This window comes from Sorex araneus, chromosome 9, assembly GCF_027595985.1.
Source record: "Sorex araneus isolate mSorAra2 chromosome 9, mSorAra2.pri, whole genome shotgun sequence".
NCBI lineage: Eukaryota > Metazoa > Chordata > Mammalia > Eulipotyphla > Soricidae > Sorex > Sorex araneus.
The window spans coordinates 201,217-215,001 of NC_073310.1; the positions used below are offsets into that span (position 1 = coordinate 201,217).

Consider the following 13,785-nt stretch of genomic DNA (forward strand, 5'->3'; position numbering starts at 1 on the left):
GATGAGCAATGGGATGACAGTGATAATGATACTTTAAATCCAGGTCACACTTTAGGCTGTGCCCACAATTTATGCTGATTTGTATCTCCTTATCTGTATCTAGCAGAAGTGTATGGCCAATCATTCAAGACCTTGCTACTTTAGAAAAAAGTTCTTCGGGGTCAGAGAGATAGCACAGCCAGTAAGTAAGGCATTTGCCTTGCACATCGATGATCGGGGTTTATCCCATATAGGCCCTAGAATACCACCAGTAATAATCCCTGATTGCAGAGCCAAGAATCAGCCTTGAGTACCTCTGGGTATGCCCACCCTCCCAATAAAAAAAAAAAAAAGTTCTATTTCCTTGAAGGAAATAATATATATATATATATATGTATGTGTGCATATATGTGTGTGTATTTTATATATAATATATGAGAAGGAAACTTTTTGTTTTTTTCCTGTCCCAGTTCAACCTGCAAAATTTCTTTTTTTTTTTTTAAGAATTCATAATTCTGGGGCTGGAGTAATAGTACAGTGGGTAGGGCATTTGCCTTGCATGCAGCCGACCCGGGTTCGATTCCCAGCATCCCATATGGTTCCCTGAGCACTGCCAGGAGTGATTCCTGAGTATAGAGCCAGGAGTCAGCCCTGAGCATCGTCGGGTGTGACCCAAAAACCCAAAAAAAAAAAAAAAAAAGAATTCACAATTCTTTTTATTTTAGGAGATATGATTACTTTTCAGTTCTCTCTTATTACTCTTTTCTCCATATAATTTGTCTGTTTTTTAAAAAAATTTTCCTTTCCCTCTTAAAATCTGTTCCTATCCAAGGGCTATACTAGTGATAGAGCACTTGCCTTGCATGTTTGAAGCCCTGGGCTCAATACCTGGAATGTCAAAAAATCAACAAGAAAAAAACAAAAAAACAACTCTTCTTTTTCTGCTTTAATGCTTCAGTGTTTCTTTACTGTAGCCTTTTCTGAAATACATATGAACACAGTCCTGATCAAATTTAGAATGTTTAAAAGAAATACAGTTCTACATGACTAATTCTTTTTTCTTCTCTATATAATATGTGGTATGTAATGATTAAATATTTAATTAGCTTGTTATGGGATGAGGTGAGGTAGGATATTTCTTTTGTTTTTGATTTGGGTCCACACCTAGCAGTGCTCAGGGGCTACTCCTATCTCTGAGTTTGAGGGTTGCTCTCAGAGGACCATATACTTTTCAATAACCTAACCAGACCTCCTGCATGCAAACTGCATAGCCCTTTGAGCTACTTACTGGCTCCAAAACAGTGTATCTCTTTCTTTTTTTTTCTTTTTGGGTCACACCTGGCAATGCTCAGGGGTTACTCCTGGCTCTGTACTCAGGAATCACCCCTGGCGGTGCTCAGGGGACGATATGGGATGCTGGGAATCGAACCCGGGTCGGCCGCATGCAAGGCAAATGCCCTACCCGCTGTGCTATTGCTCCAGCCCCCAAAGCAGTGTATTTCTTACTAAGTACTTCTCACTACAAAACCTTTCATCTCAACACGTTTCAACTTATTGGAAAATATTTCTAAAACAGATACATGGATTAATTCACAGAAAGTTTTGTTTTATGAAGATTGTAAAAGCTATGAAGATTGTCATGAAATAGCCTTGTAGGACTAGGATTTTCCTTTAGAATAAAGTTGAAATTTCAATAATTTATCCTTTGCACGTGAAGCATCTGTGTTAAAATGAAAAGCTAATTATCAGAGCCAATGAAATAGTTCAGAGAGCTAGCTAGTCTGCATGTTCTGCACGAGGGAGACCCAGATTCAGCCCTTGGCACTGCATAGCCCCTGAGCACTGCAGGGATCATAACCTGAACAATAGTAGGGACTAGCTCCAAAGCACCATCAGATGGGGCCAAAAAATCAAAGAGAAAATAAGTTAATGAAGATTAACAATACAGCATCTGAAGATGTGGCTCACTGGAGTACCTGCCTTGCATTTATTAGGCTAGAAGTTTGATCCACCACCATTCCATATCACCAAGTATGACTTCTGGCTCTTCTATTGTGATCCCTACTATACTACAACTAAGGGTTGTGACTCCCAGGCTTTCGAACAGTGAAAACAACAAAGGGAAGGGAAGGAAATAATAAAACAAAATTAAACTATGGGGCTGGAGTGATAGTATAATGGGTATCACTGTCATCCCATTGTTCACCGATATGCTCGAGCAGGCACCAGTAACATCTCCATTCATCCCAGCCGTGAGATTTTAGCAGCCTCTCCTTACTCGTCTTACCCAATGACTGGAGGCTCTTTCAGGGTCAAAGGAACGAGACCTGTTATTGTTACTGTATTTGGCATATCGAATATGCCACGGGGAGTTTGCCAGGCTCTTCCATGTGGGCGGGATACTCTCGGTAACCTGCCCTGAATTTGATCACCAGCACCCCATATGACCCCATAAACACCACCAGGTGTGATCCTTGAGTGCAGAGCCAGGAAGCCCAGAGCATAGGCAGGTGTGGTCCAAAACCAAAAACAAACAAAAATAAACAATAATATAGAAAGGAGCTGCTTTAGTGAACAATATTCACCCTGCATGTATTGAGGGCTTGTTTTTTGAGTAACAAATTACTCTGCCCTGGGGGTACACAGTCTGGTGGGAAAAACAGATGACTACTTGATAAGTTCTTCTGACAGGGCATGCTAAAGGTTGGCAGAGGTCAAATAAGAGGAAGAGCAAATGCAAAATTCTTACATAGCAAAGGACTTTGGGGACACAGGATAGGAAGGAATCTAGAGTAACAGAAACAGTGAGGGAAACTGTTATGAGAGGAGGTCAGGTCAAGGAATGTGCAGATCATGATGGAAGTCTGAGTTTATCAAAGTTTCTAAATAAGAGGCAAAAAGTCCTGGTTATATTTGATAAAGAGGACTACTGTGCAAAGACTAAAACTGGGAAGATACACAGATATTCAGTATGGATGGTGAGCAGCATATGGATTAGAGCATCATAAAAACAAAGCTGGAAAGTAGACATATCCCCCACCTGAGACTGCATTAATAAAATACTGTCAACTTTAATGAAATTTTGGTTTTGGGGACACACCTGGCAGTGCTCAGGGATTACTCCCCACTTAGTACTGAGGAGGTACTCAGTATTCAGTGCTTAGGGGTGTAGGGATCCATTTTACAGAGCCTGGCTCTTCTCAAACAGAGGCTTACTTAAACTTCCTGCCATTGCTGATCTTGCTGACCTTACTGCTCCGCCACTGTTTACCTATAAATGGACATGTCACGATCTATGATTGACTACTACCTGTACGGGGGTCCAGGCACGTATACCATACCACTACCTTCCAGCAGGCAAGTATAAATGCTGTAGCTGCCAGTGAATAAACGCTCTTCTCTTTCTTGTTGCTCTCTGCGACTGCGTCTGTTCATTCGGCTGCGTCCCCTTCTCAGCCCCAGAAAGGGCCCTACCTGCTGGACAGGACACAGGCCCTCATATAGGGGAACATGCAGTGCTGGGAACTGAATAAGTGTTTCAAACATGCAAGGCAGGTGCTAGATCTGAGCTGCATTCCATTCCTTAAAACATGGATTTTTATTTTTATTTTGGGGTCACACCTGTCAGTGCTCAAGCTTCACTCGTGGCTCTGTGCTCAGCTGTCATTACTGGCAGGGCTTAGGGAACCATACAGAATACAAGGTATCGAACATGGGTTGACCACATACATGCAAGGTAAATGCCCTATCAGCTATACTATCTCTCTGGCCCCAGACATTTTTTCTTTCAAAGCTTGATACAATTGAAGTACTTTAGTATTATTTTATAATCATTTGATTATATGAATGCACACCAAGGATCCTGATTCTCTAGCTACTTTCTGGCACATCCTGGTTATATTGCCCATCCAAGGGTTGCTGCAGTTTTCACATGTGCTTTACTCGCATTCCTTCCCATTCCAGTCGGCGCATGATGTTCTTGAGGGTGGCACTGAAGAGTTTCGGTGAAATCTTATCACCTTGCCGTATCCCTCTCTTTACATCAATGATCACTTCCTTGTAGAATGGTGAGATCCTGGTGGTGAATCCACAATACAGCTCTCGGAGGATTTTGATATTCTGAGTTTGAACACCCTGTTTGGCCAGGGCTTCGATGACCGCCTCAGTCTCAACAGAATCGAAGAACATCTTTAAGTCTATGAACGTTACACAGAGCGGCATCTTTAACTCTCACGAAACTTCAATGAGTTTGGTCACTGTGTAGATACTATCAACTATTGCCCAATCTGCCTACAATAATCTGCATATTATTACTAAATAAACTAATCATTCTAGTTATTATTACTAACAATAAATTATTAATAATTACTAACAAATTATTACTATATAATCATCCTAAGCAATTTGCTTAGAAATTGCTCCAGTATCATTTACCCAATAATCAGTGTTTTAGGGCAAAAGAAAGTTGAACAGGTAAAGTAAGGTGTTTCATTCCCTGATATCCCCAAATGTTCTCACAAGCAGTATGAGGAGTAAACCCTGAGCACTGCTCGGTGTAGCAAAAAAAAAACAAAAAAAAACAACAACAAATCCCCCAATAATCAGTGGATTTTTTTTTGGGGGGGGGAGGTGATTTGAGACACACCTAGCAGTGCTCAGATATTACTCCTGGCAGGCTCAGGGTACCATAATGATGCCACAGATTAAGCCTGAGTTGGCTGCATGCAAGGCAAGCACCCTATCCACTGAACTAGCTCTCTGACCCTCTGTCTCCCGTGTTTCTTGAATGATTTTATCCTTCCAAATAAGTTTATATTTATAAACATTTGTAATTTTATAATCTTTTAATTTTTCTAAAGTAATTAATGGTAGACACTATGAGTGATCTTTCAACTGGGTCCAAAGGGTTGTTGTTTTTTTACCAGTAAACATAACCACTAGGTGATCTACAAAGTGTGTCCGTTTTTTTCCCCTTTTTATACGATACCTGGCTAGCTGATATCAAAATGTGTCATCAGGATAATCAAGATAAGCTTAAAGCTAGGGAAACAGGTCATGAAGGTGATGTTTTGGGGAAAATATTTCATTCAAGGATTAACTTTGTTCATTAGGAGACAGAATCTCTAACTATGACACAGGTGAAAACAAAAGAAACATCCCTTTCTTATTCCAAAAAACAACTATGACAGAAAGAAATTTGATAAGCTCAATAGTAAATTACAATTTTTATATCAAGTCAGACAGTACTCATTGTGGAATAAAAATCTGTGGTTGCTACAAATGTAGGAAAATAAGCAGTAAAGAGCCATGGATCATTACAAACCATGTAATATGTATAAGAAATTACTTGTGCATGGAATATGACAAAGTTTATGACAAGAAGTCACAATTCATTGTACATCAGAGAACTCACACAGGAGAAAAACCCCTATGGGTGGAGTGAATGTGAGAAAGTCTTCTCCCAGAAATCATTGCTCACTATTCATCAGAGGACACACTCAGGAGAAGAAAACCTATCCATGTGGAGAATGTCAGAAAACTTTCAGTACGAAGTCATTTCTCATTTTGTGTCAGAGAACTCATACAACAGAGAAAACCAATGGCTACAATGAATGTGGAAAGGCCTTTAGCAGAAACTCACAGCTGAAAAGACATCAGATAATCCATACCGTAGAGAAACCCTATGGATGTAATGACTGTGGGAAAGCTTTCTCTGAGAAATTAAAACTCATCCCTCACCAAATAATGCATACAGGAGAGAAACCCTATAAATGTAGTTATTGTGGAAAGCCTTTTTTTTAAAAAATAAATTTATTTATTTATTTATTTTTATTTTTATTTTTTGCTTTTTGGGTCACACCTGGCGATGCACAGGGGTTACTCCTGGCTCTGCACTCAGGAATCACCCCTGGCCGTGCTCAGGGGACCATATGGGATGCTGGGATTCGAACCCGGGTCGGCCGCGTGCAAGGCAAACGCCCTACCCGCTGTGCTATCGCTCCAGCCCAAATTTATTTATTTTTAATTAATGAATCACCATGAGGGCATGAAAAGTTTCATGCTAAGTGAAATGAGTCAGAAAGAGAGAGACAGACATAGAAAGATTGCACTCATCTATGGCATATAGAATAACAGAGTGGGAGACTAACACCCAAGAATTGTAGAAACAACTACCAGGAGGTTGACTCCATGGCTAGGAGGCTGGCCTCACATTCTGGGGAAAGGGCAACTCAGAGAAGGGATCACCAACTATAATGTAGTCGAAGGCCATGTGGGAGAAGGGAATTGCGGGCTGAATGAGGGCTAGAGACTGAGCACAGTGGCCACTCAACACCTTTATTGCAAACCACAACAGCTAATTAGAGGGAGAGAACAGAAGGGAATGCCCTGCCACAGTGACAGGGTGGGGTGGGGGGAGATGGGATTGGGGAGGATGGGAGGGATGCTGGGTTTACTGGTGGTGGAGTATGGGCACTGGTGAAGGGATGGGTTCCCGAACTTTGTATGAGGGAAGCATAAGCACAGATGTGTATAAATCCGTAACTGTACCCTCATGGTGATTCATTAATTAAAAATAAATAAATTTATTATAAATAAAAAAAAAAGTTATACTGTATCCATAGAACTTTACTGGCATACAAAGAACCAGTAAATATAACTTATAACTGAGAAAGTTCAATATAAAGATACTTAGAACACTCTGAAGTATTTGGAATTCAAAAAGATGTCCAAAGAGCTATCATAAATATAAAGCAAAGAAAATGAATTTATTAAAATTAATTTATTAAAATCTGAAATGGAACATTAAAAGAATAGCACTTAAGGATGAATATTACAGAGGTTAGAGAATTTGCCTTACACACAGCTAATCCAGGACTGAACCCCTAAATATATCCTGTAAACACTGTCATGTGTGATCTCTGAGCACCAAGCCAGGAGTACTCCCTAAGGATTCTAGGGTGTGATCCAAAAACAAAAGGAATATAGTTGAAGATGGGATAGTATAGGAAGCAATATATGGCCTTGCATGTAGGTGACCTCACCCCTGGCACCACAGGTGGTCCCCTGAGCACTATCAGAGGTAAATCTAGAGCACGGAGATAGAAATAGCACTGACAGGTATGGACCAATCCCCTCCCCCAAAACAATACATGACAAGGGGCTGAGAAAAGGTGCTTACTTTGGGTGGGTCAACCTGAAATCTGTCCCTGGCAGTATATGTCGTTCCTTAAGCACTGCCAGTAGTCACTCCTGAGCACCTCTGGGTGTGACCCAAATTCTTCCCATTCAAAATAAAAGGACTAGGCTGCATCTCCTGTGTCAGAGGGCTCTTTTCTCAGGGCTTAAAATGATTATGACAGCTACACACTTGGGATGTATGTACTGTGGTTGTGTGTGTTAACTGTCCCTTCTTTGTACCCCAGAGGCTGTGTTCTAGAAATGGCATCCCTAGGGTTACAGCTTAAGTTTGAATCGTGGGAGATACTAGCAAGAGGTCAATGGAGGAAAAAAATCAGAGTATTTATTACTTCTTCCCTCCTTAATGGATCATGATACTGGAATTTTCTATATTTCATATAACTGCACCTCCTACCTGAGCACCCCTCCCTGATTTTATAGGAACTTCAATTAACACTGTTTCTTGCTTGTCAGGATTTTGGGTGATGGGCTGCTTCTGGGCACTTCACTAATATGGTTGGTTTCCTTAGTTATGTAAAAAGAAAAAAAATGCCCTTTTATGGAAGTACAGAGTCAATATTTCAAGTGTACCATTTATTTTCTGTGCTATGTGTTAGATGGAAATTAAAAACTGATAGCTACTGGTATTAGTGCCTGGCATCTCACAAGATTTCCAAAACTAAACATCAAAAACTATAACAAGTAATACTGTTCTTATTTTGCAGTCTACCTGGGTTTGATCTCCAGCACCACATATTGTCCCCCAGCCCTGCCACGAGTGATCTTAAAGCACAAAGCCAGGAGTAAGCCCTCAGCACCACTGGGCATGGCTCAACTCCCTCCCCGCTCAAAAAGAAAAGTGTATTTACCAAAGTACTTGGATTGGTATTGAACAATATAGCATTTGCCTTGCATGTGTGAGTCACTGGATTAGATTCCCAGCACCGCCAATTTTATCTATGTAAAAAACATGCTGTCAAGAAGTGACCTGCCCCTGGGTTTGAAAACCTGAAGGTGAGCTGTTCTTGAATATCCCCCCATTTGTTGGAAAAACCTGGTCTACATCTGAGACTTGGATCAAAAGGTCAGAAAAGTCCTCATGGCGGTCTTGGGATTGGAGTCATTTGTCCCAAAGATTATTTCCACCCTTAGAGTTTCTATTTGTTTCCCAGGTTTGTTTGTTGTTGTTCACAGTTATATGCTATATATGCTGTATCCTGAAATCAAGAAATCTGTATGTAGGAGTTGGAGTACGGGTGTTGTTTGGTTTTGTTTGGGGGCCACACCCAGTGGTAGATCAGTCAGTTTTCAGCAGTGGTTCCTGGCAGTGCTCAGAGGACCATGTAGCAGTATTCACACATTAGACCCAATCCCTAGAAACTGCTCCTTCCTACTGTAGCCCCTTACTCAGATCCACAAGCCAAAGATGCTGCTCCTCTCCTCCTTCTGTCTCACCCTTTGTCCTCTATGGGAATGTGAGCCAATTTTACCCAATGCTCCCATTTTAAATTTTATTATTTATTATTATTATTATTATTGCTTTTTGGGTCACACCCAGTGATGCAAAGGGGTTACTCCTGACTCTGCACTCAGAAATTACTCCTGGTGGTGCTTGGGGGTCCATTTTGGATGCTGATCAGTGAAGCTAGCTAGCTGGCTGCTTGCAAGGCAAATATCCTATCATTTGTACTAACACAATAGCCCTAAGCCCTCTTGCTTTAGAACAATAAATCATTAGCTGTAATTTAGTCCATCCCTAAAGACAACTACATATGTACATTGTTTAAAGTACTGGAAAATTGAACTACAAAGTTCAAATACTGAAAAACTAGTGGGGATACAAAACTATGCATTTGTCAAAACATATATAACCTGATCTTGAAAATGGTATTTTACTTTGTGTACATTTCAATTTAAAACTCTTAATAAAACTAACCATTTTTCACATAATTTGAAAGAGGTTAGCCAATTGTGCAAGTACAGTAAGCATATGCTTCAAATGTGTCAGAGGAATGTAATTAAGGCAGTTCTATTTTGGGGTCTGTTTTCTACATGTATGTTGGTTATTAACCCTGTTTTTTTTTCTGTTTGTTTTTTGCTTTTTGGGTCACACCCGGTGATGCTCAGGGGTTACTCCTGGCTCTGCACTCAGGAATTACTCCTGGCAGTGCTCAGGGGACCATATGGGATGCTGGGAATCGAACCCGGGTCAGCTGCGTGCAAGACAAACACCCTATCAGCTGTGCTATCACTCCAGCCCCAACAGAAAGTGTTTTAGGCTTCATCAGTGAATTGTCCCTTTTCCTCCTCCCAGAGAAGCTTGTCCAGCCCTTGCTAGCATCCCTAATTTAGTTAATGTTTATCTTTAACCTTTCCTTTGCGTTGGATATTAACCCTAAGTGCTTTAGTCTTCATCAGTGAATTACCCCCTTTCCTCCTCCCAGAGAATCTTAAACCATGCTCTTGCTAAAATCCCTAATTTAGTTAGAGTCTATCTTTAACCTTTCCCTTGTATTTTACTTCTCATTGTCACAGTTCCCCACGTCAGTCTTGATTACTTCTAAGCCAAAACTTTCTGGTGATTCTGAACTTTGTATCTGTACTGCTTTGTATTTGAAGTGCTGTGTATTAGTACCTGCTTTTCTATTTCCCCTATAGCCTTTTTATATTTTACTATATGGCAATATTTTTTAACTAAGCACAGAAAGATCATTAATGCTATGCTCCTAATATTTGGGAGTTGCTTGACTCTGAAATATATCTATTCCTGGGCGTAATTACTTGGTCATAATTACTTGACTCGGGCTTCAGTTGCTCTAGTTCCTAACACCCAAAAAGGGAGGTCCCACCGTGCACTGGGATGGACCCAGGACGAGTGGCAAGGCTACCCTGGTATCAAAATGGGACATTCTAGAAAGCATAAATGCATGATCTTGATGCAAGCTGTTATGACATGAGATAGGACCCCCATGGGAAGGACAAGCTGAACTTGTCTGAGGATTTAGTCTGGGATTTACGGTAAAAGTATTTTTTGCACTCAGAGCCCAGAGAAGGAAGCGTTGGGATCTTTGTCTCTTACGGTATATATCCAAACAACTGCAAGTATTGACAACTTATATAATTAGAGGGAAAGGTAAAAGCAATGTAGATGTGCCTGGAAGACAGAGTATCTCCTAGCTTTAATCTTCCCAAAAGAGAATTTCATACACTTTATCTATGTAAATGATCTATGTAAACTTCCAGATGTCTTATCTGTGTAAATGATCAATCACAGCTATGTCCTTACCTCAACTCCCCCTCAGATGTTCTATAAGTATGCCAGCAGCTCTGCATTAAATGGGCCATTTTAACCATCAGGCTGTGGTTCCCCCCCATCTCCTGGTTTCTTTGCTGGGTACGCCTGAGGAGGTGGGGAGGTAGCTCTGGACCACCAAATGCACATGCATCGCAACAGCATCAGCAGCCCCCACATTTTATTTTGTAAACTCACACAGGTATGCTATGATCACATCTTGTTTTTATAATTTGAACAACAGTAATTTTGTTCACAGTGAAATTAACTTTGCTATGACATAAGTAAAACCAGATGCTCGATGAAAAGCACAGTTCAAACAAATGAACTGATTTACACTTATCCTGAAAGGAGATGCAGTGAAAATACACTTGAGTCAGGGTATCAGTGAGGAACTTTCTATCTATGGGTACATAGATGCTGGTTCAGATTCCTATAAAAGAAATGAAGAAACCAAACTGGCCATGTCAGAAAGCAGAAGTTCTAGAAATGGGTACAGAGAGTTTTGAAATGTTTCAGAACAGCAGATTAACTAGTTAATATAAAGACTGTATAAATTAATGACAGAAGAGTTTACTGATGGAGGAAAAAAACAAACCTATGACAGAGATTATTGATAAGATTAATAAAAGATTCTCTGAAAAGGCTAATTTTTCTCTAAAAAGCTAAAAATTAAGGGCCAGACAAATAGTAAAGAAAGTAAGGTGCTTGCCATGCATGCATCCAACCCAGGTCCTATCCCTGGCAGCTCATATGATCCCCCAAGCACTACCAGAAGTGATCCCAGAGGGCAGAGCCAGGAATAGGCCCTGGCTCAGCTAGATGTGGTCCAAAAACAAAACAGAATAAAAGGAGGGACATTATTAGAGGAACATTATTTGCTGCCTACAACACATGATATATACTTTCTCTCTCTACATTTTTCTAAATAAAACTATTTTACTTAAAAAAAAATGGGGACAGAATGTTTGCCTTGCACGCGGTTGACGCAGGTTCAATCCCTGGTACCTCAGATGGTTCCCTGAGCCCACCAAGAATGATCCCTGAGCACAGACTCAGGAGTAAGCTCTGAGTACCACTGGGTGTGTTCCCCCAGAAAGAAAAGAAAAATATTAGAGGAAACTATAACAACTCTAAAGATGAAATTTTGACAACTGAAATACCTTTTTTCATAAACTATATGAAGATCAACCTTTGGAGCTGGAGCAATAGCACAGCGGGTAGGGCGTTTGCCTCGCACTCGGCTGACCCGGGTTTGATTCCCAGCATCCCATATGGTCCCCGAGCACTGCTAGGAGTAATTCCTGAGTGCATGAACCAGGAGTAACCCCCGTGCATTGCCGAGTGTGACCCAAAAAGCAAAACCAAACAAATAAACAAAAAAAAGATCAAACTATATTGGACACATAAAGAAGTGAAAAATAAAAGACCAGAGCAATACAGCAGCAGGGCATTTGCCTTGCATGAGAACCACCCAGATTCTATCCCTGGTGCCCCATATGGTCTACTGAGCCCACCAGGTGTGATACCTGAGCACAGAGCTAGGAGTGAGCCCTAACACTGCTGCATGTGCTCCACAACCACCACACCTCCCCCATAAAAAAAAAACCCACAAAGTATAAAATAACAAAATCAATCTGACCATAGTTTTGTTTTGTTTTTTGAGATGTTTGGGCCACATCCTGTGCCATTCTGTGCTTAGAGACTATTGGCTGCAAGGTCAAGAGTGTCCCCTGTGCTGGGACACTCTATTATGTTGCCTGGGATCCAACCAAGGCCAGCAGGATGCAAGGCAGCGCCTCAATCCCTGTACTGTCTTTCTGGTCTCTAAATCCAATAAAAGGTTAATGAACCAGAGAGCACACGGATTAAGGCATTAAGGCCCCTTAGATGCAACCAACTCCCAATTCAATCCCCAGCACCACAAGGTTCCCAATTTTCCCCTAGTGCAACCCTCGAAGCTGCTCAAACACCACCATGTACCCCCAAGGTCACCCTGGTCATCTCCAGCACTGTACTCTAGACTGCCCCCCAGCAATGCTCTCAAAACTCCAGGACTATGCTCAGAGCCCCCAGCACTGATCTCAAACTACCCCAGCACCGACCTCAGATCACCAGCACTGATCTCAGATCCCTAGCACTGACACTAGACTCCCCCAGGGCTGTGCTCAGACTCTCAAACTGAAGGGCAGGGCAGGCTGGAAAGGGCCTCCAGGAAATGGAAAACCCTCCCCTACCACCACCACCACCATCATCATCATCATCATCATCATTATTTTGGCTTTTGGGCCACACCAGCGGTGCATCATCATCATCATCATCATTATTTTGGCTTTTGGGCCACACCAGCGGTGCATCATCATCATCATCATCATCATTATTTTGGCTTTTGGGCCACACCAGCGGTGCTCAGGGATCATCCCGTTGTTATCCGGCTCTGGCGTCGCTCTTGGCAGTGCGGGTAAAGGGAGCACAGGCACTGGGGTTCAAACTGAGGCAGGCAGTGTTCAAAGCAAACACCTTAATCCCGGTCCTATCTCTTCCGCCCTACTAACTTGACTATATTTTTTCAATCGGGAAAGGGACTCACCCAGCGGTGCTCAGGCCTTACTCCTGACTCTCTCATTCTTGGTGGGCTCAGGGGAGCACGTGAGGTTTCAGGGATAGACCCCGGATCCGGCCGCACGCAAGGCCAGCGCCCTTCCACTATACTGTCTCTCCGGCCCCTAACTTGACATTCAAACCCCATTTCGGAGATGTCCGCCAGAACAGGCACCAACTCGTTCCCTCGTAGCTGCCCGTGATGTTCATTTCCCGCCGACCACGACCGAGCACCATCTGGGAGCGACATAATACACCGCCGGCTTCCAGACCGGAGCGAGCGGCTATTTCCAGCCCGCACGACTGGCCTGCTGCGGCAGTGCCCTCGCACCGCGGCCGCCTCACGGCGCGGACTGCATGCGCCCGCGCTGACCCAGTGCTACTCGCACGTCCCCCTCCACTCCCAGACGTGTGGAAAGGGGAAGCGGCGAGCCCAGGTGCTTTTACCTAGTCCTGTGTCTGGGGCGCCGTAACGCAGACCCGTACTTCCAAGACGGCTTTGACGCTATTTCCGGCGCCCAAACTTAAGGGATCCGTGCCCCAACTGAACATGGCGCCAGCCACTTCCGTAACTTCTCACGACAAAGTCATCCAGGCCCACATCAAATATGGCATCCAGGACGCGCCGGCCGTGTGCGCACGCTCTACCAGCCCCCACGGTCTCTGTCTCGTTGGTCACTCGCGACTCCGCTCTAGCCGCCGCTCTCGGTGGGCGCCACCACCGCCAATCGTAG

The 13,785-nt window shown here is 42.6% G+C and overlaps 1 protein-coding gene across 3 annotated transcripts in view; it reads right to left on the bottom strand.

Annotated features, from left to right (window-relative positions):
• The window catches only part of LOC101552103 (zinc finger protein 26), a 53,804-nt gene extending 40,279 nt beyond the window's left edge, over window positions 1-13,525 (bottom strand). For 2 of the 3 annotated variants that reach the window (XR_008631372.1, XM_055146655.1), the window contains exon 1: window positions 13,041-13,488. Coding sequence is in view for 1 of the 3 variants with exons in the window: in XM_055146655.1 (XP_055002630.1) it covers window positions 13,041-13,301 (261 nt within the window). In the remaining 2 variants the exon portion in view is untranslated. The other variant, XM_055146658.1, reaches the window with a different exon arrangement.
• Between the last annotated feature and the right edge of the window lie 260 nt (window positions 13,526-13,785).